The sequence below is a fragment of the Ciconia boyciana genome, chromosome 34 (genome assembly GCF_034638445.1).
Source record: "Ciconia boyciana chromosome 34, ASM3463844v1, whole genome shotgun sequence".
Taxonomy (NCBI): domain Eukaryota; kingdom Metazoa; phylum Chordata; class Aves; order Ciconiiformes; family Ciconiidae; genus Ciconia; species Ciconia boyciana.
In genome coordinates this window covers 951421-976897 of record NC_132967.1, presented here as the reverse complement: position 1 = coordinate 976897, position 25477 = coordinate 951421, and the positions used below count along the sequence as shown (strand labels likewise).

The 25477-nt window shown below is 70.5% G+C and overlaps 3 protein-coding genes and 1 non-coding gene across 4 annotated transcripts in view; 1 reads left to right on the top strand and 3 right to left on the bottom strand.

Annotated features, from left to right (window-relative positions):
* Window positions 1–304: 304 nt before the first annotated feature.
* On the top strand, window positions 305–7796 carry PDZD4 (PDZ domain containing 4). Its single transcript, XM_072848930.1, has 9 exons — window positions 305–691; window positions 1208–1238; window positions 3036–3109; window positions 3388–3486; window positions 3762–3824; window positions 3934–4035; window positions 4375–4505; window positions 5970–5994; window positions 6247–7796. The coding sequence occupies exons 1-9, from the start codon at window positions 632–634 to the stop codon at window positions 7651–7653; spliced, it is 1992 nt and encodes a 663-aa protein (XP_072705031.1). The 5' UTR covers window positions 305–631; the 3' UTR covers window positions 7654–7796.
* A 284-nt stretch (window positions 7797–8080) lies between these two features.
* On the bottom strand, window positions 8081–10517 carry RPL10 (ribosomal protein L10). The gene is made up of 6 exons (XM_072848970.1): window positions 10322–10517; window positions 10114–10172; window positions 9883–9990; window positions 9640–9778; window positions 8722–8884; window positions 8081–8461 (listed from the first exon to the last, which is right to left on the bottom strand). The coding sequence occupies exons 1-6, from the start codon at window positions 10342–10344 to the stop codon at window positions 8306–8308; spliced, it is 648 nt and encodes a 215-aa protein (XP_072705071.1). The 5' UTR covers window positions 10345–10517; the 3' UTR covers window positions 8081–8305.
* Window positions 8955–9094, bottom strand: LOC140645568 (small nucleolar RNA SNORA70). Its single transcript, XR_012040026.1, has one exon. It is a non-coding gene; the product is annotated as a small nucleolar RNA SNORA70 (small nucleolar RNA).
* Window positions 10518–12337: 1820 nt separating the features above from the next.
* The window catches only part of FLNA (filamin A), a 29533-nt gene continuing 16393 nt past the window's right edge, over window positions 12338–25477 (bottom strand). Inside the window, 21 exon segments of the mRNA XM_072848975.1 lie at window positions 12338–12674; window positions 13089–13313; window positions 13813–14031; window positions 14688–14864; window positions 15479–15611; window positions 18020–18135; window positions 18216–18353; window positions 19064–19330; window positions 19917–20039; window positions 20573–20725; window positions 20807–21010; window positions 21576–21737; window positions 21854–22027; window positions 22112–22240; window positions 22455–22595; window positions 22961–23063; window positions 23365–23612; window positions 24469–24492; window positions 24760–24949; window positions 25038–25194; window positions 25269–25392. Of these exon segments, the coding sequence (XP_072705076.1) occupies window positions 12487–12674; window positions 13089–13313; window positions 13813–14031; window positions 14688–14864; window positions 15479–15611; window positions 18020–18135; window positions 18216–18353; window positions 19064–19330; window positions 19917–20039; window positions 20573–20725; window positions 20807–21010; window positions 21576–21737; window positions 21854–22027; window positions 22112–22240; window positions 22455–22595; window positions 22961–23063; window positions 23365–23612; window positions 24469–24492; window positions 24760–24949; window positions 25038–25194; window positions 25269–25392 (3395 nt within the window). The 3' untranslated portion in view covers window positions 12338–12486.

Below are 25477 nucleotides of genomic sequence, written 5' to 3'. Positions count from 1 at the left end.
AGGGGGCTATGAGGCTCCATAGGAGGTCTGGGGGGACTGTAGCGGGTCTGTGTCAGTTCTATAGGGGTCTGTGGAGGTTTTGGGGGCCATGGAGGGTCTGGGCGGCTACAGGGCGCTGTAGGGGGCTACAGGGGCTCTATGGAAACCCTGGGGGTGGGGGCCATAGGGGTCTGTAAAGAGTCCATAGGGGTCTACGGGGCTACAGAGGGTCGGGGCGCTGGGGGATACAGGGGGGAGTATGGGGGGGGGCTGGGGGGGTCGGGGGCGTGGCCGCGCGGGGGGCGTGGCCAGCCCGGCCCCTCCCTCCGCCATCGCCGCGAGCCGCCACCCGCCGCCGCCGCGCGCCGCGGCCGGAACCGGCCCGAACCGGCCCGAACCGGAACCGGAACCGGCACCGGCCCGAACCGGGCGGCGCCGCCGCCGCCGCCGCCGCCGGCCCCGCCGGACCCCCCCGCCGCCATGGGGGCCGGGGGGGGCCGGGGGGGCCGCTGCCGCCCCCCGGAGCGCGGGGGCCGGGGCTGAGCCCGGGGCCGGGACCGCGGGGCCGGGACCCCGCTCGGGCCGGGGCGGGGCCGGGGGTCGGGGCCGGGGGTCGCGGGTCGCGCCGGGCCGGGCCGGGCCGGGCCCCGCCATGGGCTGCAACATGTGCGTGGTGCAGAAGCCGGAGGAGCAGCACCGGGTGATGCTGCAGGTACCGGCGCGGGGGGACAGGGGCGGGGGCCGCGGGGCCATAGGGGTGTGTGGGGAGGGATCGCGGGGCTATAGGGGTGTGTGGGGAGGGGCCGCGGGGCTATAGGGGTGTGTGGGGAGGGATCGCGGGGCTATAGGGGTGTGTGGGGAGGGGCCGCGGGGCTATAGGGGTGTGTGGGGAGGGGCCGCGGGGCTATAGGGGTGTGTGGGGAGGGGCCGCGGGGCTATAGGGGTGTGTGGGGAGGCCGCGGGGCTATAGGGGTGTGGGGAGGGATCGCGGGGCTATAGGGGTGTGGGGACAGGTAATGAGCTATAGGGGTATAGGAACAGATAACGGGCTTATAGGGGATGTAGGGACGGGTAATGGGGGCTATAGGGGTGTGGTGAGAGGCATTGGGGGTCTATAGGGGTGTAGGGATGGGTAACAGGGGCTATAGGGTGGGGGTACAGGCAGAGGCGGTGGGGGTCTATAGGGGCTTGGGGACAGGTAAGGGGGGCTATAGGGGTGTGGTGACAGGCAGTGGTGGTCTATAAGGGTGTGGGGGCAGGTAACGGGGGCTATAGGGGATGGATAACGGGGGCTATAGAGTGGGGGTCTATAGGGGTGTAGGGACAGGTACCGAGGGGTATAGGGGTGTGGGGAGGGATCACGGGGCTATAGGGGTGTGGGGACAGGTAATGGGCTATAGGGGTATAGGAAGAGATAATGGGCTTATAGGGGGTGTAGGGTCGGGTAACGTGGGCTATAGGGGTGTGGTGAGAGGCATTGGGGATCTATAGGGGTGTAGGGACAGGTAACGGGGCTATAGGGTGGGGACAGATAATGGGGTCTATAGGGGACAGGTAGCGGGGGCTATAGGGGATGGGTAATGGGGGCTTTAGGGGACAGGTAACGGGGGCTATAGGGTGGGGGTACAGGCAGTGGGGGCTATAGGGGCTATAGGGGACGGGTAACGGGGGCTATAGGGGACAGGTAACGGGGGCTATAGGGTGGGGGTACAGGCAGTGGGGGCTATAGGGGATGGGTAACGAGGGCTATAGAGGCAGGGGGCGGGGCTGGCGGGGTCTGTAGGGCCGGGGGGTCCGTGGGGATCCTGTCACGCCCGGGGGCCTGGGGTCCCTCCTCCTGCCCCCGCCCATCTCCCCGCCGGTTTCCATGGCAACCGTTGCCACGGTTTCCGGGCGAGAAGCAGACAATGGAGGGGGCGGGGCCTTGGGGGGCAGCGATGGAGGGGGCGGGGCCTCGGGGGGCAGCGATGGGGGGCAGCGATGGGGGGCCGGGATGGGGGGGGCAGCGGCATTCTGGGGCTCTGGGCAGGGTAATGCGGGGGGTCCCGGGCTTTGGGGGTGGGCGCAGCCCGGGGGCGGCCGGGCTCCCTGACCCCCGCTCCCCCACGTGAGCGGGAAGGAGGGGCCGCGGCGGGGCCCGGGGCCGGAGCCGAGCCGGGGGGGCCCGCGGGGGCCCAGGGAGCCGCTGGTGCTGCAGGTGCTGCGCCGCAGCCCCCGGGGCCGCCCCCCCGCCGGCGGGGCCCCCCCGCTCGGAGCTGCCGCCCCCCCGCCCCTCTGGGGGGGGCCGGGCCCCCCCCCGGCCGCCGGGCTGGTGGACAGCGGGACCCAGACGGACATCAGCTTCGAGAGCCGCCTGGGCCCCGGGCGGGGGGCCGGCAGCCCCGGGGGGGCCGAGCCGTGAGTGCGGGCGCCGGGGGACCCCGGTAGGGACCCCAGACCCCTCGGGGACCCGTGGAGCCCCTGTGCCCCACAGAGACCCTCCGGGTCCCCCAGGACCCCCCCAAGACCCCTCTGTGGGGGCATCACCACCCATAGGGACCCTCCTGCACCCCCAGGACTGACCCAGACCCCCTGGGGGGCCTCCATGGAGACCCTCCTGCCCTATAGACCCCCCCCAGCTCCCCCCAAGACCCTTTGGGGACCCCCCTGTCGGGGCATCCCCCCCATAGGGACCCTCCTGGACCTCCCCGGGACCCCCCCAGACCCCTTGGGTACTCCTGTGGAGGCACCCCCCCACCCCGTGAGGCCCCCCAGCCCCCCGTGGAGCACTCCCTGCCCTACACTGGCTCTCTCGGACCCCCAGGACTCCTTAATGATCCCCCAGGAGCCCTTGGGGATCCCCATGGAGCCCCCCACCCCACAAAGACTTTCTCGACCCCCCCACGACTCTTGGGGACCCCCAGGAGACTCCCCCACCTTATCCAGGCCCTTTTAGCCCCTCCCCCAGGATCCCTTAGTGCCCTGCCAGACCCCTTGGGGCCCCCCGGAGACCCCCACCCCTTAGAGACACTCTGTGCCCCCCGCCCCCCATGACGATTCTCCCCCCTTTCCCCCAGCCCCCGCTCCCCCTGACTATTTTGACCCCACGGATCTGGGGGAGCCCGAGCGCCCCGAGGAGCTGGAGTACGAGGTGAGTGCCCCGACCCCTGGGTCTTCTTGGGGGGGTTGTGGGGGGTCTGGGTTGTGTGGGGGCTGTGGGGCAGTCTGCATCTGCCGAGGGGGCCGGGGACGCCTGGGACCACGCGGAGACGATGCAAAATGAGACAAAACCAATTTATTGAGGGTGGGGGTGGGTGGAGTCTCGTGAGGAGATGGGGGAGGGAGGGGCCTGGGTGCACTTGGGGAGGGGGCAGCTCCCTGAGGGGGTCCCCCAGATGCCGGGGTCCCACTGACGCGGGGTCCCGGCAGGAGGTAGAGCTGTACAAGGCCAGTCACCGCGACAAGCTGGGGCTCACCGTTTGCTACCGCACCGACGGGGAGGAGGACGCCGGCATCTATGTGGGGGAGGTATGGGGGGGCCCGGGGGGTCTTTGGGGGGTCCTGGTTAATGGTGCTGCTGGGAGTGGGTCCCCCACAGGGCTGGGGGAGCTGAAGGAGCCCGAGAAGGGTTCCCGAGGGAGGGGCCTCATGGAGTAATTGGGGTCCCCAGTGGGACTGGGGGGGATCCTGCGGCGGTCAGGGAGCCCAAAAGGGTGTCCTGGGGGGCTCCAGATAGAGCCGAGGGGCTGTAAAAGGGGGATCTGGCGGGCACCGAGGGTGCTGACCCCCCACGTCCCCCCCAGGTGAACCCCAACAGCATCGCAGCCAAGGACGGGCGCATCCGTGAGGGCGACCGCATCATCCAGGTGGGTTTTGGGAGGTCGGGGGGAGACCCTGCACCCATGGGGTGCCGGGGAGGGGGGCTCCTGGGGGGGGTCGATGGCCCCTGCTTTTGCCCCCCTCGACCCCCCCCAGATTAACGGGGTGGAGGTGCAGGACCGGGAGGAGGCCGTGGCCTTCCTCACCCGGGAGCAGCAAACCAACATCTCCCTCCTCCTCGCCCGCCCCGAGAGCCAGGTATGTCCTTGGGGAGCTCCGGGGGGTCCTCGGGGTCCTTGAGGCCTCTTGGAGGCATTAGGGGGCTGGGGAGGGGAAATGGAGGGGCTATAGAGGGTCTGTGGGCTCCTTGGGGGTCTCAGAGGGTCCCAGCAGGAGTTGGGGGGGTCCTGGGGGTTTGTAGGGGGCTGGGGGGCGGTCCTAGAGGGTCCCTGCAGGGGTTGGACATCCTGGGGGAGCACAGGGGTCCCTGGGGGTGCTTCTGGGGAGCTTCGTCCCCAGCTTGAGACCCTGGGGGGAGTCCCTGGGAGTGGCGGGGGTCCCCGGAGGGTCTGGGGTGCCTGACCCCCCTCCCCACAGCGCTGGAAGGACAGCGACCGCGAGGATTTCCTCGACGACTTCGGCTCCGATGAGGACGGGGAGCTGCGGCAGCGGGGGCCCTGGACCCCCCGGGGCAGGTACGGGGGCTGGGGGTCCAGGGAGCAAAATGGGTCTGGGGGGCAATAGGGGGCCTGAGGAACACTTAGGGAGACCGTGGGGTAGATAAGGGGTCCTGGGGGGCCATAGGGGGTCTGGAGGAGGGAATAGGGGTCTAGGGGTAGTAGGGATCCTGGGGGGGCAAGAGGCGGTTCTGGGGCCTGTAGGGGGAGTAGCAGGGGGTCCTGGGGGTCCGTCAGGGTGTTAAAGGGCAATGGGTGCCTGGGGGGCAGATAGTGGGGTCCTGGGGGGCAGTTTGGGTGTCTAGGGGATCCTAGGGGGGCAATAGGGGCCTTAGGGGGCAGATAGGGGTCCTGGGGGGCAAAGAGGGTTCTAGGGGGCAACAGGCATCTTGGGGTGGGCAGTAGGGGGTCTCTGGGGGCAGATAGGGGCTGGGGGTGCAGTAGGGGTCTTTTAGGTGGAATAGGGGTTCTGGGGGGGTGTCGAGTCAGGCAGGTCCACCTGGGCAGTAGGGGGTCGGGGGCACTAGGGGCTTTAGGAGGGGCAGAAGGGGGATCTCAGGGGACCCTAGGTCAAAGGGGGGTGTTTAGGGTAGAAATGAGGGAATTTAGGGGGACAGTATGGATCTGTGGAGCAGAGGGGGTCCGGGGGGGTAAGCAGGGGCTTGGGGGGGCAGTAAGGGATTTGGGGCTGATACGGTTCTAGGAGGGGTTAGGAGGGTGCTGGGGGAAGTGGGCACCTTGGGGCAGGGGTGATAGGGTGTCCTGGGGGCCATAGGGGTATCTATAGGGCAATAAGGGGTTTTGGGGCCAAGAGGGGGTGTAGGAGGGTAATAAGGGCTTTAGGGGGCAGATGGGAGATCTTGGGGGCAGCAGGCGGACCCTAGGGCAGACAGGGGGCTTTGGGGAGGGAATGGGGGTTTGAGGTGGCCATATGTGTCTGGGGAGCAGATGGGGGGTTGAGGGGGTGTCCGGGTCTCAGGGGGGCAATAAGGGGTTTCTGGGGCACATACAGGGGTTTGGGGGCAACAGGGGATTCTAGGGGGGCAATAGGTATTTTGGGGGGCAATGGGGGGTCTGTGGGGCAGATGGGGTCTTATACCTGGGGTTGGTTGGGGAGCAGGTGGGGGTTCTGTGGGTGCAAGGGGGTTCTGGGTGCTAGTGGGGGTGTCTAGGGGGCTCCAGGGGGCAATAGGAGTCTTGGGGGGTAGTAGGGGGTGCCGGGGTAGATGGGGGGGTCAGAGGGAGCAATAGGGGGTCCCTGGAGCAGATGGGGACTACAGGGGCTTTTAGAGGGGCAGTAGGATTCAGGGTGCAGATAGGGGGTTTGGGGAGGTGATTAAGGGGCTCTAGGGGGGCAGCGGGGTCCAGGGGGAGGAAGGAGTTTTAGGGTGACAACAGGGATTCCGGGGGATGGTAGAGTTCTTAGGGGGGCAACGGGGGTCCCTGGGGCAGATGGGGGATTGGGGTGGGCAGCAGGGGTGTTGGGGGCACATGGGGGGCTGCAGGGGGGCCTAGGGCAGATGGGGATGGGGAGCAGATGGTGGGTTCTGGGGGGCACTAGAAGTATTGGGGGGGCAGTAGGGGTGTTGGGGCGGGCAGTAGGGGTGTTGGGGGCAATCGGGGAAATAGGCGTCGTTGGGGGGCTAACGGCAGTATGTGGGGCAGACAGGGGTTGGGGGGCAGTGGGAGGTCCTGGGGAGAAACGGGAGTCCTGGGGGGGGGGCTGGTTAGGGGGCTGGGGGCGGGGAGTAGCTGGGGGCGGGTGTTGGGCAGTGGCGGGGGTCCGGGTTAGGGTGGTGGAACTTCTAGGGGTCCCGGGGGGCGTGGGTCACCCCCTGCCCCCCCGCAGCCCCCCAGCCCGGCCACCCCCTGCCCGCGGGGCGCCGAGCCCGACAGCGGGGTGGGGCGCACGGACGAGAGCACCCGCAACGAGGAGAGCTCGGAGCACGACCTGCTGGGGGACGAGGGGGGCGAGGGGCCGCCCCTGCGCCCCCCCCCGCCCCGCCGCGGGCCCCCCAGCGCCCCCCGCCCCGCCGGGGGAAGACCCGGAGCCGGAGCCGGAGCCGGAGCCAGCCCCAGGGGGCGGGCCGGAGCCGGGGGAAGACCCGGAGGCGGAGCAGGGGCGGGAGCCGGGCTGAGCCCCGGGGGAAGACCCGGCTCCGGATCGAGCTCTGGCTCGGGAGCGGGGTCGGCGGGAAGACCCGGAGGCGGCTCCGCCCCCGGCCCCGCGGCTGGGTGCGGGCCCGCCGGAAGAGCCGGAGCCGGATCGGCCGCCCCTGGATCCGGATTCGGGCCCGGAGGAAGAGCTGGCCCGGCGCCCGGCTGCGGCTCGGGGTCGCCGTCCTCGGGAAGAGCCGGCGCCGGAGCCGCGCCGCCGCCCGGATCGGGATTCGCGCCCGGCCCGGCGCCGGTGCCGGTGCCGGGGGGGCTCCCCGGGGGGGCGGCGGCGGCGGGGCTGAGCCAGGCCGAGCTGCGGCGCTACCGGCAGCTGCGGGGGCGGCTGGGGGCGGCGGCGGCGGGGCGCGCCGAGCTGGCGCTGCTGGAGGAGGAGCTGCGGCACCTGGAGTTCAAGTGCCGGCACCTGCTGCGGGCGCAGAAGATGGAGCGGCTGCGGGAGCGCTGCCTGCGCGCCTGGCTGGAGGCGGCGGGGGCCGAGCCGCCCCTGGCCGACATCTCCGAGGCGCCCGAGCGGGACAGCACCAGCGCCTACAACACCGGGGAGAGCTGCCGCAGCTCGCCGCTGCTGCTGCGCGGCCTGCCGGCGGCGGCCAAGGGCCCGCGGGCCAAGCGGCCGGGCCGCGACCGGCTGCTGAAGGCGCGGGCCATCAAGATCCTGGAGGAGCGGGGCGGCTCCACCACCGACGACGACGCCCGCAGCGAGCTCAAGACCGGCCGCTACTGGAGCCGCGAGCAGCGCAAGCAGCACCTGGCGCGGGCCCGCGAGCAGCGCCGCCGCCGCGAGCTGCTGCTGCAGGGACGGGCCGAGGCGGCGGCGGCGGCGGCGGGCGGGGGCGCGGAGCCGGTGCAGGCCCCGCTCGGCGGCGGCGGCGGCGGGACGACGACGCGGCGCGTCCTGCGCAAGCGCAGTCGCCGCATCCTGGACAACTGGGTGACGATCCAGGAGATGCTGGCGCGCGGGACGCGGGCGGCCGACGGGGGGCGGGTCTACAACCCGCTGCTGTCCGTCACCACCGTCTAGGGCCCCGCCCCCCGCACGAGAGGACGGGGAGACCCCGCCCCTCCCCCATCGTTGTCTCTGTGAAAGTGGCCGGTTCCGGGTTTTTACCTTTTTTTTTTTTTTCATTTCGGGTTTTCCACCACCACCCCCCCCCCCCGGGGCGGCGGGGGGGGACCCAGGCAGCCGCCCCAGCCCCCCCCAAAAAAAGCCTGGGGTGCTCCCCCTCCCCCTCGTGTCCTCCCTCCCCCGTGGTCCGTTCCCCCCTGTGTCCTCCTCCCCGTCCCTGTCTGTACAGCCCGGGGGAGGGGGCACATCTCGGGAATAAAGCGAAGCTTCGTTTTTACTCATTTCACCCCGTTTGTGCAGCCTCGTCATGGGGGGGGGCGGCGGCTCCAAACCCTCAGACCCCAGCACTCCCAAAACCGCTCCGGTTCCCCAAAAACCAGGCTCGCGGGCAGAAGGGGAAGGCCCCCCAAGCTTTATTCTCACCGGGATCCCCACCGTCGCCCCCCAAGCCCAGATGGAGCCCCCCCAGTCCCCAACCCCCCTCTGGCAGGGGGTCCCTGAGGGCTGCTGGGGGCCCCCCCGCCGGAGGCTGCTTCGTGGGGCACCCCAAGAGGGGCGGGGGCCCACCCCGTCAGGGGCTGGGGGGGTCGCGGGCGGTGGGGGGGGCTCAGGCAGCGTGCAGGGCCCGCCAGCGGTCGAGGGGCCCCCGGCAGGGGATGTACTTCACCCCGCAGCCGTCGGGGATCAGCCGCTTCTGGGCCACCATGTCCTCGAAGGCGTCGGCGTTGAACTTGGTGAACCCCCACTTCTTGGAGATGTGGATCTGGGGGGGGGGGAAGGTCAGGGGCACCCCAAAACCCCGCACAGCGACACCCCGCCTCCCCGGGACCCCCCTTGCCACCCGCCGGCGGCGCAGGCCCCACCGGACACGCCCCGGGAGTCCCCCACCTCCCTCCTCAGTGCGGGTTGGGGGCACACAGGACCCCCCCCCCCCCGCCCTGGGGAAGGGCGAGGCCGGACCGGGCTCGCGGTGACGCAGGGACACCCCACCCCTCTCCCCCCAAGGACCGCGGACCCCGGTACCTTCTGCCGCCCCGGGAACTTGAACTTGGCGCGGCGCAGGGCCTCCACCACGTGCTCCTTGTTCTGGGCCTTGGTGCGGATGGACATGATCACCTGCCCGATGTGCACCCGCGCCACCGTCCCCTGCGGCTTCCCGAAGGCGCCCCGCATCCCCGTCTGCAGCCTGCGGGGCCGGGGGCCAGGGATGAGTGTGGGGCAGCCTCCCGCGCGCCCCCCGCCCCAGCCGGGGAAGGGGCTGTGCCCCCGGCCCCTTGGGGCACCCCGCGGGGGGGCTGGCGGGGCACCCTACACAGCCGGGGGGGGTCACTGTGCGCAGCCAGTGCACGCCGGGGCCCCACGGCCGGGGGACCACGGCCGGCTTAATTGGCTGCGGCAGGGAGTGGGGGGACCCCGAAGGCCGGGGGCACCCCCAGACCGCGGGGGAACACCCCACAGCAAGGGCGGGCATCCCCCCTCCGCCCGCGATCCTCCACCCTCGAGGCAGCCCCACTCACCGGGGTTTGCACCCCAAAACCCCCCGCCACAACCCTGCGGCACTCCAAAATTAGGGCTGCCCCTCCCCCACAGAAAACGCACCCCGCTTTATACAGGGCGGGGGGAGCCCCTGCCCCCCGGCGCGGTCTCGGTGTCCCCTCCCCGGCGGGGGTGACGCGACGCACCCCAGCGACCCCCTGGGCCCAGCGGTGCCACAGCCGGGGGAGGGGCAGGGGGCAGCAAATCCCCTCCGGATTTTGGGCTCCCTCCCCCCTTTTCAGGGACCCCCGCCTCGGTTCCGGGGTGCCCAGCGCAGCCCCGCAGCGCCCTGGGGACACCCTGCCGGCCTCCACCCCCACCACGGCCACCGTGGGCTGCTCCCGGCCCTTCCGGGAAGCCCTCCCCAGTTTCGGGGAGCGCCCGGGGGTTCAGGGGAGCCCCGACCTGTCGGCGCCGGCGCAGGAGAGCATCTTGTTGATGCGGATGACGTGGAAGGGGTGCAGGCGCACGCGGATGTGGAACCCGTCCTTCCCGCAGCTCTTCACCATGTACTTGTTGGCGCAGATGCGAGCGGCCTCCAGCGCTGAGGGGGGCGGGGGGAGGAAGGGAAAAGGGGGGCGGGGGTCACGGCCGGCGGGGACACCCCCCCGGCCCCGCCGCCCCCCGCCCCGGCGCCCCCGGCCGCACCCTCCGAGCTGAGCTGCTCGTACTCGTCCGACACCATGTGCCCGCAGAGGGGGAACTCGTCCACCTTCGCCTTCTTCCGCCCCAGGTCGAAGATGCGGATTTTGGGGTCTGCGGAGAGAAACGGGGCAGGGGGGAACGTCAGGGGCCGGGGCACCCCGCAGCCCCCCGACTCAGGCGCGGGGCGTCGGGCCGGGTTCACCCCGGGAGCGGGGCTGGGGGCTCCGCACTCACCAGGGACCCCCCTGCAGAAGCGGGACTTGGGGTACGGCTTGTTCTTGCAGTACCTGTAGCTGCGGGCGGCAGTGAGGGGGGGGGGCAAAGGCACCCCCGCTCTCCTAACGCTCTACCCATCCCCCCAAAGTCCCCCCGCCTTGACGTCCAGAGGCGTGCAACGACGTCACCCACCCCGCCCCCCCCGCGGTGACGTCACGCAGCTCACCATCGCGCCGGGCGGCGGCCCATGGCGGCTCCGGGCCGTCGGGACCTGGGGGGGAGAGAGCCACACGGGTCGGGCTGGGTCGGGTCGCGGAGGGGCGGCGGCGGGGACACGGGGACGGGGCCCCGGCAGCGCCGCGCGTTCCCCCCCGCCGCCGCCGCCGCCCGGCGCTCACCTTCGCGAAGGCGAAAGAGAGGACGGGGGCGCCGCCGCGCTGCATATATACCGCGCCCGCCCCCCGGCTTCCGGCCACGCCCCCCATCTTCCGGCGGCGCTCTGGCCGCTCCCGGAGGACCCGCCCGCGGAGACGCGGTGCGACACGCCGATGCCCGCCGTCGCCGCCGGGGAAGCGGCGCCGCGCCGAGATGACGGGGGTAGGCGGGAGGAGGAGGGAGGGGAGCAGCGAAGGGCGGCGGGGGCTCCGGGTGCCGCTTGCCCGGCGACAGAGAGGGCGAGTGCCGTTCTAGCGGGTCACCCGGCATAGAGAGGCGAACGGGCCAATCAGAGAGCGCGGCGGTGGCCCGCGCGCCGTGCGCAGGCGCAGTCTCTCCCGACGCTCCTAGTCAGCGCGTTTAACCATAGAGATCTGCGCATGCGCACAGAGGAACGGTAACGTCATGTGTCCGTCTCCGGCGGGGGGCAGTTATGCGCATGCGCACACCCGTCCCCGCGTCTGCGTGGCGCACTCAAGGAGCTGATTGGACGGAGTCTGGAACGTCACGGATTGTTTGCATAGCTCCGCCTCCCTCCGCATAAATCAGGCCGGCGGGTGCGTCGTCTCATTTGCATCTCGTTTGAATAAATCTGCATAGATTTGCATGGGCCACCACCTATAGCGCACGGCCCCTCGCGGGCTCCGCCCCATCCTGTAGGGGAACACCCCCCCCCAATGTATAGGGACCCCCTGTGGCCCACCCCAGTGTATAGGGGACCTCCCTGTGAACCACCCCAACGTATAGGTGCCCCCAATGTATAGGGGACGCCCCCTTTGGCTCTGCTTCCCCATAGCCAGGGTCCCCCTCAGTCTCTGCCCCCCCCCCCCCCATGTAGGGGCACCCCAACGTATAGGGACTCCCCATGACTCACCCTGGTATACAAGGGACCTCCCAGTGTGTAGGGAGCCCCCAGAACCCATCCCTGTATACAGGGGAGCCCCCCAATGTATAGCGACCCCCATGACCCACCCCAGTATATAAGGGCCCCCCAATGTATAGGGAGCCCCTGTGACCTGCTCCAGTATATAGGGGACCTCCCATGTGAACCACCCCAACGTATAGGTGCCCCCAATGTATAGGGGACGCCCCTTTGCCTCTGCCCCCCATAGCCAGGGCCCCCTCAGTCTCTGGCCCCCCGATGTAGGTGCACAACTGTCCCCAACGCGTAGGGGTCCCCCAATGTATAGGGACCCCCGTGACCCACCCCGGTATTTAGGAACCTGCAAGGTATAGGGGACCCCTATGACCCACCCTGGTCTATAGGGCCCCCAATGTATAGGGCCCCCCAAGGTATAGGGCCCCCCAGACCCACCCCGGTCTATAGGGCCCCCGTGACCCACCCCGGTCTATAGAGCCCCCAATGTATAGAGCCCCCCAATGTATAGGGCCCCCGTGACCCACCCCAGTCTATAGGGCCCCCCAATGTATAGGGCCCCCGTGACCCACCCCGGTCTATAGGGCCCCCAAGGTATAGGGCCCCCCAGACCCACCCCGGTCTATAGGGCCCCCGTGACCCACCCCGGTCTATAGGGCCCCCAAGGTATAGGGCCCCCCATGACCCACCCCGGTCTATAGGGCCCCCTCCCCCAAGGTATAGGGCCCCCCAGACCCACCCCGGTCTATAGGGCCCCCTGTGACCCACCCCGGTCTATAGGGCCCCCCAATGTATAGGGCTCCCCCAGACCCACCCTGGTCTATAGGGCCCCCGTGACCCACCCCAGTCTATAGGGCCCCCAATGTATAGGGCCCCCCAGACCCACCCCGGTCTATAGGCCCCCCCGGCCCATAGGCCCCGCTGCACGGGTGAAGCAGACCGAGTTTTTATTGGGCTCCCGGGGTACAAAACCCAAATAAAATAAAAAAAAATAAAGGGGGGAGGGGAGAGCGGCTGCGAGGGGGGGAGCCGGGGGAGTGAGGGGGCGTGGCGGGGCGGCGGGGGGCGCGGTGGCCCCCTCAGGGGACGGTGACGCGGAAGGGGCTGTTGGGGACGTGCTGGTCGCCCCACTTGACCACCAGCAGGTAGTCGCCCCGCTCCCGCAGCAGGTAGCCCACGTTGTACAGCTGGTTGCCCAGGTGCTTCACCACGATCTCCTCGCAGGGCGAGCGGGGGCCCTGCACCCCCACCAGCAGCATGTTGTTCCCTGCGGGGGAGGGGGCGTGTGGGAGGGGGGCACCCCAAAACGGGGGGGCACCCCCAAGGCCCACGTGCCAGCAAGGAAGGGCCCCAACCACCGCCCCTCTCCCCCCACGCTCCTGAAAGAGCCCCCCCTAAAAAGCTGCACCCCCAAGCCCCACACCCCCAAAACAAGCCCCCCAACCCGCACCCCCAAAACCAGCCCCCCACCCCAGCCCCCAAAGTGTTGCCCCACCGGCAGGACCCAGCTGCCAACCCCCCCCTACCCCAACAGCAAAGCTGGGGTGTCGGCCCAGGCCAGGAAGGGGGGCACCCCAAACCCCGGGGAGGGGGCACCCCACAAGCGGGGGAGGGGAGGGGCACCCCACAAGCAGGGGAGGAGGGGGGGGGAGGGGAGGGGGGGAGGGGAGGGGGCACCCACCCGCCTTGCTGCAGTCGACGGTGAAGGAGTTCTTCTGCCCCACGAAGGCCTTGTTCAGCCCCAGCCCCTTGGCCACCACCTTGCTGGCGTCCGAGGAGAATTTGGGGGCGCCCGGGGGGGCTCCCCCCGCCGCTGCCGCCGCCGCCCCGGCCTCCGCCCGGCCCCCCGCCTCCACCAGCACCGAGGAGCTCTCCCGCAGGCTGTGGCTGCTCACCAGGCGGGGCCCTGCGGGGGGGGCCGTCAGCACCCCAAAATGCCCCCCGCACCCCAAAGCCCCCCCAAACCCTTCTGACCCCCCAAATCTACCTCCCCCATCGCCCCGTAACCCTTCCCCTTGCACCCCAAATCCCCCCGAGTCCTTCCCCAGACCCCCCACCCCAAATCCCCCGCCAGCCCTCCTGCCCCCCACCCCTTCCTCCATGCCCCCCAGATCTACCTCTGCTCTGTCCTCCCACCCCCCAGCCCCCCATAACCCTTCCTCCTGCCCCCACTCCCCCAGCCCCCATAACCTTTCCTCCTGCCCCCCAATCCCCCCCCCACCCTCCCCTCTGTCCTCCCGCCCCCAATCCCCCCATAACCCTTCCTCCTGCCCCCCAATCCCCCAGCCCCCATAACCTTTCCTCCTGCCCCCCAATCCCCCCACCCTCCCTCTGTCCTCCCGCCCCCCAGCCCCCCATAACCCTTCCTCCTGCCCCCCAGCCCCCCCAGCCCCCCGCCCCCCTACCGGTGATCTTGGCCTTGAAGGGGCTGCCGGCGATGTGGTGGGGCCCCCCGAACTTGATGGAGATGAGGTAGCTGCCGGGGGCCATGGGGGTGTAGGTGACGCGGTAGCCCTCGGGGCACTCCCGGCAGTCCATCTTCACCTTGGAGGGGCCGTCGATGGTGACGGCCAGCGCCCCGGGGCCCGCCTTGGCCGTGTTCACCACGAACTCCGCCGGGGAGCCTGGGGGGCGCGAGGGAGGGGGGTCGGCACCCCGGGGGCCCCCGCACGCCCCCGTGGCGGTCCCAGGATCCCGTGGAGGCCCCCAAAGACCCCACAGAAGCTCCCGGTCCCGGGGGGGGCTCCCAAGACCCCGTAGAGACCCCCAACTCCACGGGGTCCCCCGAGACCCCAGAGGGGCCCCCCCAAATCCCCAGGGCACCCCGAGACCGCACAGAGGCCCCCCAACTCCACGGGGCCCCCCGAGACCCCAGACAGGCCCCCCCAATCCCCAGGGTACCCCAAGAGCCCAGAGAGGCCCCCAACTCCACGGGGTCCCCAAGAGCCCACAGGGGCCCCCAACTCCATGTGGTCTCTTAGAGGCCCTTCTCTCCATAGGGTCCCCCAAGACCCCCAGAGGCCCCCAACTCCATGCAGTCCCCCAAGACCCTATAGAGGCCCCCAACTTCACAGGGTGCTCCTAAGACCCCGTAGAAGCCCCTCAACTCCACGGCATCCCCAAGACCCCATAGCAGCCCCCCAAATCCACAGGGTACCCCAAGACCCCACAGAGGTTCCCCAACCCCATGGGGCCTCCCAGAGCCCCCCACGCTCACGGGCTACCGCAAGACCCCCCAGCCCCTCGGGGGTCCCCTACGGCCCCCCCACGGCCCCCATACCTGTGGTGCCCCCCTCGAGGCCGGGTCCGTAGGCGGAGACGAGGCCGGGGTCCCCCGCCTGCCCCGGCTCCCCCACCCGCACCTTGAAGGGGCTGCCGGGGATGTGGGACCCCTCGAACTTGACGTCGATGGAGTAGACCCCGTTCTCCCGCGGGATGAACCGCACCGCGTACTTGTCTGGGGGGACGGGGACGGGGGGTCAGCAGGGACCCCCAACCCCGCAGAGCCCCCCAACCCCACGCTGCCCCCACGCCCCACCAGACCCAAAGGGGTTCCTGCACACGCCCCAGAGCCCCCAACCCCGGGGGGCCGTATGCCGCCCCAGTTCTCACACAGCCCCCAAGATTCCCCTGAGCCGCCCCAAACCCTACAATCCCCCCGCCCCCCAGACCTACCTTGTAAGGCGTGACCCCCACGGGGCACCCCTAAACCCCCAGGCTCCCCCAAGGCCCCCCCCATACCCCACATACGGGGGGGTGGGCCCTCGAAGGTCAGCCAGGCCACCCCCCACCCCAAAACACCCCTCGCTGGGGCCAAGGGGCGCCCCGCAGCCTGCCCGGCCCTCCAAAACCAAGCCGACAGGGCTAGAGGGAGCCCCCCCAAAATGGGGGGGGGACCCCGAAACCCTCCCCGAGCCCCGCAAGGGGCGTGCCCCCCCCACCAGCCGGAACGAGCTCACCGCGGCTGCCAGGAGAGCGCCCTCGGGGGAGGTTTTTGGGGCGGGGGGCGCGGGGCGGGGGGCGTCCCCCAGACGCCGGGGTCCCGGGGGCCACGGAGCGGGGTCCCCTCACCTTCGGTGACCTCGGTGATGTGGCACTCCTCCAGGGCCCCCGAGGGGCTGTGCACCTTGGCGTCCAGCACCCCCTGCGCCCCGTTCAGGCTGACGGCGAAGGAGGCCGGCTGGTGCACCTTCAGCCCGGACTCCTGGGGGGCAGAGACCGTCAGCGGGGGGGACCCCCCAGCCGGGGGGGGACCCCCAGACTTGGGGGGAGGGACCCCCAAACCCGGGGGGGAGGGAGGGACCCCCAGACTTGGGAGGGAGGGACCCCCCAACCCCCGGGGGAGGGACCCCCAAACCCAGGGGGAGGGAGGGACCCCCAGACTTGGGGGGGACAGACCCCCAACCCCGGGGGGGACCCCCAGACTTGGGGGGGAGGGACCCCCAAACCCGGGGGAGGGAGGGACCCCAGACTTGGGGGGACAGACCCCAAACCCCGGGGGGACCCCAGACTTGGGGGGAGGGAGGGACCCCAGACCCGGGGGAGGGAGGGACCCCCAAACCCCGGGGGGAGGGAGGGAGGGACCCCAGACCCCGGGGGGAGGCACACAGCACCGGCCCCCCGCACGCAGCTACCCCCCCACGGTAGCCCCAAATCCCAGCCCGGGTGGACTCGGGGGAACTTAATGCCCCAAGCACCTGGGGGGGGTCTGCACCCCAAAATCCACCCCAGGAGGGGGCACGAGCCCACCCCAAATAAACCTGGGGGGGCTTAACGCCCCCAAATCCTCACCCCAAAAACCTGACACCGGGGGGGGGATTAATACCCCCCAAACCCTCACCCCAGAGAACTGGGGGGGGGATTGACACCCCAAAACCCCCCCGGGGGGGGGATAACACCCCCAAACCCTCACCCCAAAACCCCCCCCGGGGGGGGATAACACCCCCAAACCCTCACCCCAGATAACCCTGGGGGGGGATTTACCCCCCAAAGCCCCTCCCAACCACCCTGGTGGGGTCGAGACCCCCAAGTAACCCTGGGGGGGGACCCTGCACCCCAAAACACCCCCAGGAGGGATCTGCACCCCAAGATCCCCACCGGGGGAAGGGGAAATCTCTACCCCAAATAGCCCCGGGGAGACCCGAAACCCAAAATAAGGGGGGGGGAGCCCCACCCCAAACCCTCCACTTGGGGGGAAGGTTTTACACCGACACCCCCATTTCGGGGGTCCCCCAAAGGCAGGGAGGGGTTTGGAGGTGCTGGGGAAATCCCCTGCCCCCGTCTGGTATTGGGGTCTCCCAGGAGGCGGGGAGGGATTTGGGGGTGTCAGGGGAGCCCCCACCCTGTGCCCCACTTACCTGGTAGGGCCGGAGAGCTTAAGGGGAGAGAACGGGGGGCCCCGGGCGTCCCCGGGGTTTGGGGGTGCTGGGGGGGTCTTGGGGGGCCGTTCTCTCCCACTAAGGCCCCTCCGGGCCCCGGGGTCGCCCCCCAGGCGGGTGGGGGGCGACGGGGGGCTGTTAATAGCCTTTAAAAGAGACACGAGAGAAGACCCCCGGGACCCCGCGACGGCTGGGGGGACGCAGGGGCTGCCTGGGCCAGCGCAGGGACCCCTAGACCTGGCTGCAGCTACAGACCCCCCCAAACCCCGCTGCAGCCCCCCTAGACACCCCAAACCTGGCTGCAGCCCCCCTAGACACCCCAAACCCGGCTGCAGCCCCCTAGACACCCCAAACCTGGCTGCAGCCCCCTAGACACCCCAAACCCCGCTGCAGCCCCCTAGACTCCCCAAACCCCACTGCAGCTCTCAAAGACAGACCGGCCCCCTGAACACCTCCAAAACCCTACTAAAGCCCCCCAAAAGCTATGAATCCCTCCAAACACCCCAAAAACCCCACTAAAGGTTCCCGGGGGGTGCTGTCCTTACAGCACCCCAAAAACTTCAGTAAAGCCCCTGCTAGGGCCACACTATCCCTACAGACACCCCAAAAAACCCAATAAAGCTGCCCCAAGGCTATGCTGACACCACAGACACCCCAAAACCCCACCAGAGCCCCCCAGGGCTCTGCTGACCACACACAGACACCCCAAAACCCCCCTGGGACTACGCTCACCATATACAGACACCCCGAAACCCCACCAGAGCCCCCCGGGGCCCCGCTGACCACACACAGACACCCCGAAATCCCCCTGGGACTACGCTCACCATATACAGACACCTCAAAACGCCACCAGAGCCCCCCGGGGCTCCGCTGACCACACACAGACACCCCAAAACCCCTCTGGGACTACGCTGACCGTACACAGACACCCCAAAACCCCCCTGGGACTACGCTCACCATATACAGACACCTCAAAACCCCACCAGAGCCCCCCGGGGCTCCGCTGACCACACACAGACACCCCGAAACCCCACCAGAGCCCCCCAGGGCTCTGCTGACCACACACAGACACCCCAAAACCCCTCTGGGACTACGCTGACCGTACACAGACGCCCCAAAACCCCACCAGAGCCCCCCGGGGCTCCGCTGACCCTACAGACGCCCTCGCCCTGCGCGTGGCCGTCCCGAGCCCAGCCGGGGGGTGCGAGGGGGGGGGTTTCTCCCGGTGCCTCACCTGAAGGCTAGAAACAGTCAGGCGGCGGGCAGCGTCGCAGGGCGCAGCGGCCGTCACCACGAAGGGGCTCTCGGGGATGTGCTCCTCGTTGAATTTCACCGCCACCTCGTAGTCGCCTGCGGGGAGGGGGACGGCATCAGCGAGGGGGGGTCCCCGCCTCTCCCCGGACCCCCCCCAGCCTTCCCCGGCCCCGTACCGGGCTCCTGGACGACGTAGGAGACGCCGCAGGATCCGTCCTTGCGGTCCTCGAAGGCGATCTCGGCTTTGCTGGGCCCCTCGACGGCGATGGAGAGGCCCCCGGCGCCCGCCTCTCGCGTCCAGATGCTGAATTCAGCTGGGGGGGGCGGCAGGGACGGGGCGTCAGGGCCCCCCCAAGGGTGTGACCCCCCCCCCCGCTACCCCATCACACCCCGTCTGGGGGGCAGCCCCCCAGTTCCTCCCCAGCTGGGCCAGTTTGAGGGACCTGGGGCCAGTTCAGGAGCCCAGGCTGGAATCAGAGGACCTCCAGCAGGTTTTGGGGAGCCCCAGGTGGGTTTAAGGAGCCCCAGTTTGGATTTGGGGAACCCTCCCATGGGTTTAGGGAGCCCTAGATGGATTTGGGGAGCCCCCCATAGCTTTCAGGAAGCCCTAGATGGATTTGGGGAGCACCCTATGGGTTTTGGGGAGCCTCAGTTCGGATTTAGGGAGCCCCCATGGGTTTTGGGGAGCCCATGAAGGACCAGGGAGTCTTATGCAGACTCAGGAGCCCCAGACAGGCACAGGCAGCTCCAAGGGGGCTGGGGGGGGAGCCCCGAGTGGGCTTTGGGGTGCCCCGCAGGCAGGTTCAAGGTCCCTGGCTGGGTTTGGGGAGCCCTGCGTGAGTTTTGGGGTGCCTGGAGCAGGTTGGGGTGCCCCAGCAGGGGTGGGCGTACGTTTAGGGGAACCCCAAGTGAACGAGGGGAACCCCCAGCGGGTTCAGGGGCCGTAACAGGGTCGGGGCAGCCCCACACGACTAGCGGAGCCCCGAGGGGGGGCTTGGGCGGGTTTTGGGGCGCCCCCGCTCACCTGGCACGCCGGCCTCGGCCCGCTCGAGGCCGGGCCCCCCGGCGCGGACCTTGTGGGCGCCGCCCTCGCCCATGGGCCCCACGGTGAACTGGAAGGGGCTGCCGGGGACGTGCTGGCCCCGGTCCTTGACGCTGACCGAGTGGACGCCGGTCTCGGCGGGCACGAAGCGGATGCTGTAGGCGCCGCTGTCGCCCTCCAGCACCTGCGCCGCCACCGCCTGCCCCGAGGGGCCCGTCACCACCGCCGTCACCTCGTGGGCGCTCAGCTCTGCCAGCAACGGGGGGTCATGGCGGGTCCGGGGGGTCCTGGGCGCCCCCCGGCCCCCTCGCGGCACCCTGCCGTGCCGGGAGAGGTCCCAGGGTCCCTCCGTGCATCCCCACCCCATCCCTCGTGGGTCCTTGGGGGACCCTCTTTATCCCTGGGGTCCCCCTGTGGGTCCTTAAGTGTCCCCCAGGGGTTTCTAGGGGCCCCCAGCCCTGCAGCACCTCCCTGTGTGTCCCTGGGGACCCCGCAGACACACACCTCCTCCCCCCCCCCCCCCCGGCCTGTGTCCCCAGCCGGCCCCTGGTGCCCCCACATGTACCTGGGAACCTCCAAAGTGTCCTCGGGGTGTCCCAGGGGAGCCCACAGACCCTCTCCTACCCCCCACAGGTCCCTGGGGTCCCCCCAACTGCCCCAGCAGCCTCCTGAGACCCTCAGGGACCTCCCCAGGGACCTCCCCAGGGACCCCATGGTGCGGTGCTGAGCCCCCCAGGGACGCCGGAGGATCCTTAGAGGCCCACTGAGACCCCCCAGGGACGCTCAGGGACCCCCAGGGCTTGCGGACCCCCCCCGGACCCCCGTCCCCCCCCACCCGGCATCTTGAGGCTGAGGTCGCAGGCGGTGCCCACGCTGGCCTCGGGGGGGGCGCGGCGCCGGCGCGTGATGCTCTCCTTCACCCGCCCCTCGCCCGTCACCTTCACCGAGAAGGGGCTCCCTGCGGGGGGGTCACGTCAGCCCCCAGGGACCCCCCTAACCCCCCCAGTCCTCTCCTGGTCCCACTGCACCCCAAACCCCTCTCAGCGCCCCCAGCTCCCTCCCCGTACCCCCAGGACTCCTGATTGCCCCCAGCACCCTCCCACTGTGCTCTCAGTAACCCCCGTTACCCCAGTCTACCCTCCCAGTGCCCCCCAGTAACCCCAGGACCCTGCTCTAGCTCCTCCAGTTCCCCCCCCCAGCGCTCCTATCTCCCCCAATATGCTCTCCCAGTGCCCCTCGCTTCCCGCTTCCCCCCCCGTAACCCAAGTTCTTTCCCGGCATGCTCTCCCAGTGCTTCCAGTAAGCAAATTACCCCAGTAAGCAAATTACCCCCGTACACCCTCCCAGCATCCCCAGGCTGCCCTCCCAGTGCCTCCAGTTCCCCCCAGTAACACCCAGTTCCTCCCGAACGTGCCCTCCCAGTGCCGCCGCTTGCCCCGACACCCTCCGGCAGCGCTTGCAGCCCCCCCAGTTCGCGCCCCCGGTGCCCACCGGGGACGTGCTGGTCGCCGAATTTGACGGAGATGATGTAGTTGCCGGGTTCGGTGGGGCAGTAGGAGACGCGGCAGGTGCCGTCCTCCAGCTCCTCCGTGGTGATGTCCACCTTGCTGGGCCCCTCGATGGAGAGGCTCAGCCCCCCGTAGCCTGGGGAGGGGGCCGTCAGCAGGGACCCCGGCACCCGGGACCCCTCCCCGGCCCCCCGGTTCCCGCGGGATGGGGGCGTACCAGCGTCACGGGTGTCGATGGTGAAGTGCGCCGGCTCGAAGGTGCGTCCCTCGCGCAGGCCGGGCCCCGCCACGCGCACGCGGCTGGCGTCCCCCAGCTCCGCCTGGCTGATGGTGACGGAAACGGGGCTGCGGGCCAGGGGCTGCCCCCCCCGCGAGATGTGCACCAGGTGCTCCCCCACCTCCTGCGGCACGAAGGAGATGCCTGCGGGGACGGGGACACCGGCCTCAGGACAAGGGGACGCGGCCCAGGGACAGCGGCAGCAGGGCGCGGGGGAGACAGGCGTCACAGCATGGGCACGCAGAAGGGATGGGGTAGGGGGACGCGGGGGATGTCCCTGCAGCGGTGTCGGGACACGGGGACACGGCTCAGAGCAGGGGGACAGGGGTGTTAGGACAAGGGGACGCAGGGCAGGGACATCACCGTCAGGGTACGGGGACGTGGGGGACGCAGGCATCACAGTACGGGGATACGGGGACACAGAAAGGACGTGGTGTAGGGACGTGGAGGACACAGGGGCCACGAGGCACTGCGGTGGCATTCAAGCTGGCCGGGCTCTTTGCGCACCACCAGTGAGGGGATGGTGACCGTGTCCCTGTGTCCCCCCTCCATGTCCCTACGGCCCTGTTGTCCCCCCTCCACGTCCCCCTCGTCCCCTCACTCAGCTGCAGAGGTGTTGGAGCCGGCCGGGCCCCTCACAGCCCGACGGCGAGGTGCCAGGGGCCGCGTCCCCGCATCCCCAGGGACCCCCGAGCGTCCCCCCCCTCACCGATGTGGCCGTTGCGGAGGCGCTTGAGCTGGCAGGGCTCCTTGCGGCCCGAGGGGGCGGTGACGGTAGCCGTCAGCTGGCTCAGGTCCGTCTCCCCGATGTCCAGGGGGATGTCGGCCGAGGCGCCCACCTTCAGGTGGGACAGGCGCAGGCTGTCGTCACCTGTGGGGACGGGGGGTCAGCAGGGAGGCACCCCAAAAATGCCTGGGGGGGGGGCTTACGGTCCACTCCAGGGACCCCAGGACCACCCAAAGCACCTCTGGGTGTCCCCCCCATACCGGTGATGCGGGCGGTGAAGGGGCTCCCCGGGATGTGCTTGTCGTTGTACTTCACCACGATGCTGTAGTCCCCGGGCAGCACCGGCAGGTAGGAGACGCTGCACGTCCCGTCCTGGTTGTCGGTGCAGCTGATCTCCGCCTTGGAGGGGCCCTCCACGGCCAGCGACAGCCCTCCTGGGGGGGCACGCGGGGTTCAGGGGGGGCCCGTGCCCGCCAGGGAGGACCCAGGCGCCTGGCAGACCCCCCCCAAGGGCTCACCCTCGCCGGCGTCCTTGGTGTTGACGGTGAAGGTGGCCGGCTTGTTGACGGTGCCGTGGATGAGGCCGGGGCCGTAGGCGGTGACGTGGCCGCTGTTGACGTAGTCCACGTAGAACTGCAGGGGGCTGCCTGGGGGGGGCAAAGGGGGGGGGGCACGGGGGGCGTCAGGGGGGCACCGAGACCCCCCGCCACCACCACCGAGGATCCTCGCGGCTGCGGGGACATCACAATGCACACACGGTGGCATGTGGGATGGCGTCACGGCACCCCCAGAGCCACGACGCTTCAACGGGGCCCCCCAAAGCCCCCCCGGTCCCCCCATTGCCCCCCTCAGCCCCCCCACCTGGGATGTGCATGTTCTCGTAGCGGATGTCCATCTCGTGCAGGCCGGCCTCGGTGGGGGCGAACCGCACCGTCACCGTCCCGTCCTTGTTGTCCGTGATGTCGGGCTTGGCCACCTTCCCCGAGGGCATCCGCACCTCCCCTGGGGGGGGCACGGGGGGGTCAGGGGGTGCCGGCTGGTCCGGGGACCCCCGGGAAGGGCTGGGGACACCCTGGGGGGACCTGGGGACCCCTGGGGAGGACCTGGCTGCCTTGGGGGGAACCCCTGGGGGGGCTTTGGGGACCCCCAGGCAGGCTCCGGGGACCCCCCAGAAGGACTCGAGGGAGGCCTGGGGACCCCACAGGTCTTGGGGGCTCCCTGGGGACCCGAGCTGTTTTGGTCGCCCCACCCAGAGGACTTTGGGGACCTCCCCCAGGGGAGCTCAGCTGTTTTGGGGACCCCCCGGGACAACACTGGAGGCGTTGAGGGTCCTCCCCAGCGCGTTTCGGGGCGCTCGCCCCCCTCACCCGTGATCTCGCCCTTCTTGATGGTGAAGGGGATGACGAGGTCGAAGGGGCGCAGCCCGGCCATGTCCAGCCCGTTCACCCCCAGCAGCGGGCGGTCGGTCGCCTGCGCAAACGAGCTCGTTAGCGGCTGCCGGCCCCACCCCGCCCCACCGCCGGCCTGCTGCGCACCTGGCGCGCTGCCTGCGCCCCTTATCGCGCCCGCCTGGCACGCTGCCTGCCGCACGCCCCGCGCGCTCCTCGCACGCCGCCTGCCTGGCACCTCGCCCGCCTCGCACGCTGCCTCCCCCGCACAGTCCTCGCACGCCGCCTGCCTTACGCCCCTTGCACGCTTCCCGCACGCTCCCCGCCTTGCGCGCTCCCTGCCCGGCCCGCCGCCCGCCCCACGCGCTGCCCGGCACACTCACCATGACCTGGAAGGGGCTGTTGGGGATGTGCTCGCCCCCGAAGCGCACGCAGATGACGTACTTGCCGGGCTGGGGGGCGGTGTAGAAGATGTCGAAGGTGCCGTCGGCGTTCTCCACCACGTCCACGTCCACCTCGGAGCCGTCGGGCGTGCAGACGGTGCAGGTCACCTTGCCCTTGCCCGCCGCCTTGGCGTCCACCGTGATCACCGTCTCCTCCCCGATCTGGATGGTGGGGCCGATGCCCGCCCCTGCCAGGGAGGGGGGGGGTCACTGCCTGCCCCGGGGGAGGGGGCGCCCCCAAACCAGCCCCACGGGGGGACGCACGCCCCGCCGCGGTGCTCCGGTGCTGCCCACCCCCTGGGGCAGCCGAAGGACCCCCCCCCCCCGAGGCTGGGGCCAACCCGAGCCCCCCGGCCAGGCTGAGCACGGGGATACTGGTGCCCCGCCACGGGGAGGGGGTAATTAGTCATTAACGAGGCACAGAGCTCCCCGTGGGGGCAGCCAGGCACCCCCTCATGCCCCGGGACCCCCCAGCTCACTCCCCTGTGCAGGGCCGGGGAGCCCCGACAACGGGGGGTGCCCAACCGCAACAGCACCGGGCCAGGGACCCCCCAAAACATTCAGAGATTGAAGCTACCGGCACAAGGGGCCCCCACCATCCCCCCTGTTTAACAAAGCTCAGGGGACGCCCCATAATTAGGACAGGGCCAAGGAAGGTCCCCGGCGTTGGACTGATGGGGACCCCCAAGAGCAAGCAGAACTGGGGGGTCACCCGCGTTGAACAAGGTCTGGACCCCCCCAATTAGAAGAGAACACTAATTGTTAAATGGCGCCTGGGGGGGGTCCCCGGACATTAAGTGAAGTCTGGGGGGGCCCCTCATCATTACATGAGGTTGGGAGACCCCCTCCATCGTTCAAGGAGAACACGGGGTGCCCCCAGTATTAAGTGAGGCCTGAGGGTCCCCCAAAATTAGACCCTGGCCCCTCCTTCACGCCATCTCAGGGAAGGTCCCCGCTTGTCCACAGGGGTGGGGGTAATTTTGGGGTGCGGGGAGGGGGTCACGCATGCGCCCCGACGCCAAGCGAGCCATGCCGTGAGCTTACCTAAGCCGTGACCTCCGATGGAGACTACAGCGTGGGCAAAAGAGGGGTGGGGGGACGGGGTGGGGCGCGGGGGGACGTGGGGTGGGCAGAGAAGCAAGAAATCCAGTGAGACACACGTGGTGAGGCGCCCCGCGCCCCCGCCCCACGGCCGCCCTCCCCGCTCGCCCCCCACCCGTGCCCCCCACCCGCCCCGCGGTGAATCGGCTGGAAGCGGCTGGGCGGGCGGTGGGTGTCCCCGGCGTGTGTGTGTGTGTGTGTGTGTGTCCCCCGCCCCGTCCCGGCGGCGCTTACCGGTGACGGTGCACTTGCTGGCATCGCCGGCGGGCACGGCGCGGATGCGGTAGGGGGAGTAGGGGATCTCGTCCCCCCCGTACTTGATGAGGATGGTGTAGCGCCCCGTCATGTCGGGGACGTAGGAGACCGTGTAGGTGCCGTCCTGGTTGTCCCGGATGGTCGCCTTCTTGGGCTTGCCCTCAGGGTCCTGCGGGGATGTGGGGGGACGTCGCTGGGCTGCCCCCCACCCCCCCACCGGACCCCCGCCCGTCCCCCAGCCCCCGCCCCGTGCCCACCGTGATCTGGACGGCCAGCAGCCCCTCGCCGGCGTCCTTGGCGTCGATGGTGAACTCCACGGGGAGGCTGGCTGGGACCCCCGTCGTGTTCAGCCCGGGGCCGCTCGCCTTCACCTTGCTGGCATCGTGCGTGGGCAGCGCCTTCACCTTGAAGGGGCTGCGGGAGGGGGGAGGGGGTGTCAGACCGGCCCCCCCGAAACCGCCCCGGCCCCCCCACGCCCCCCGTCTCACCTGCGGGGCACCTCCTCGTCGCCGTAGCGCACCGAGATGCTGTAGGGCCCCTCGCGGGAGGGGACGTAGCTGACGCGTTGCGTCCCGTCCCCGTTGTCCGCCACGTCCACGGGCTCCACCACGCCTGGGGGGGGGGGGGGGGAGGTGTCAGGGCACCCCAGAGCACCCCGAGACATCGCAGAGGGCCCCCAGACTCCCCACAGCATGCT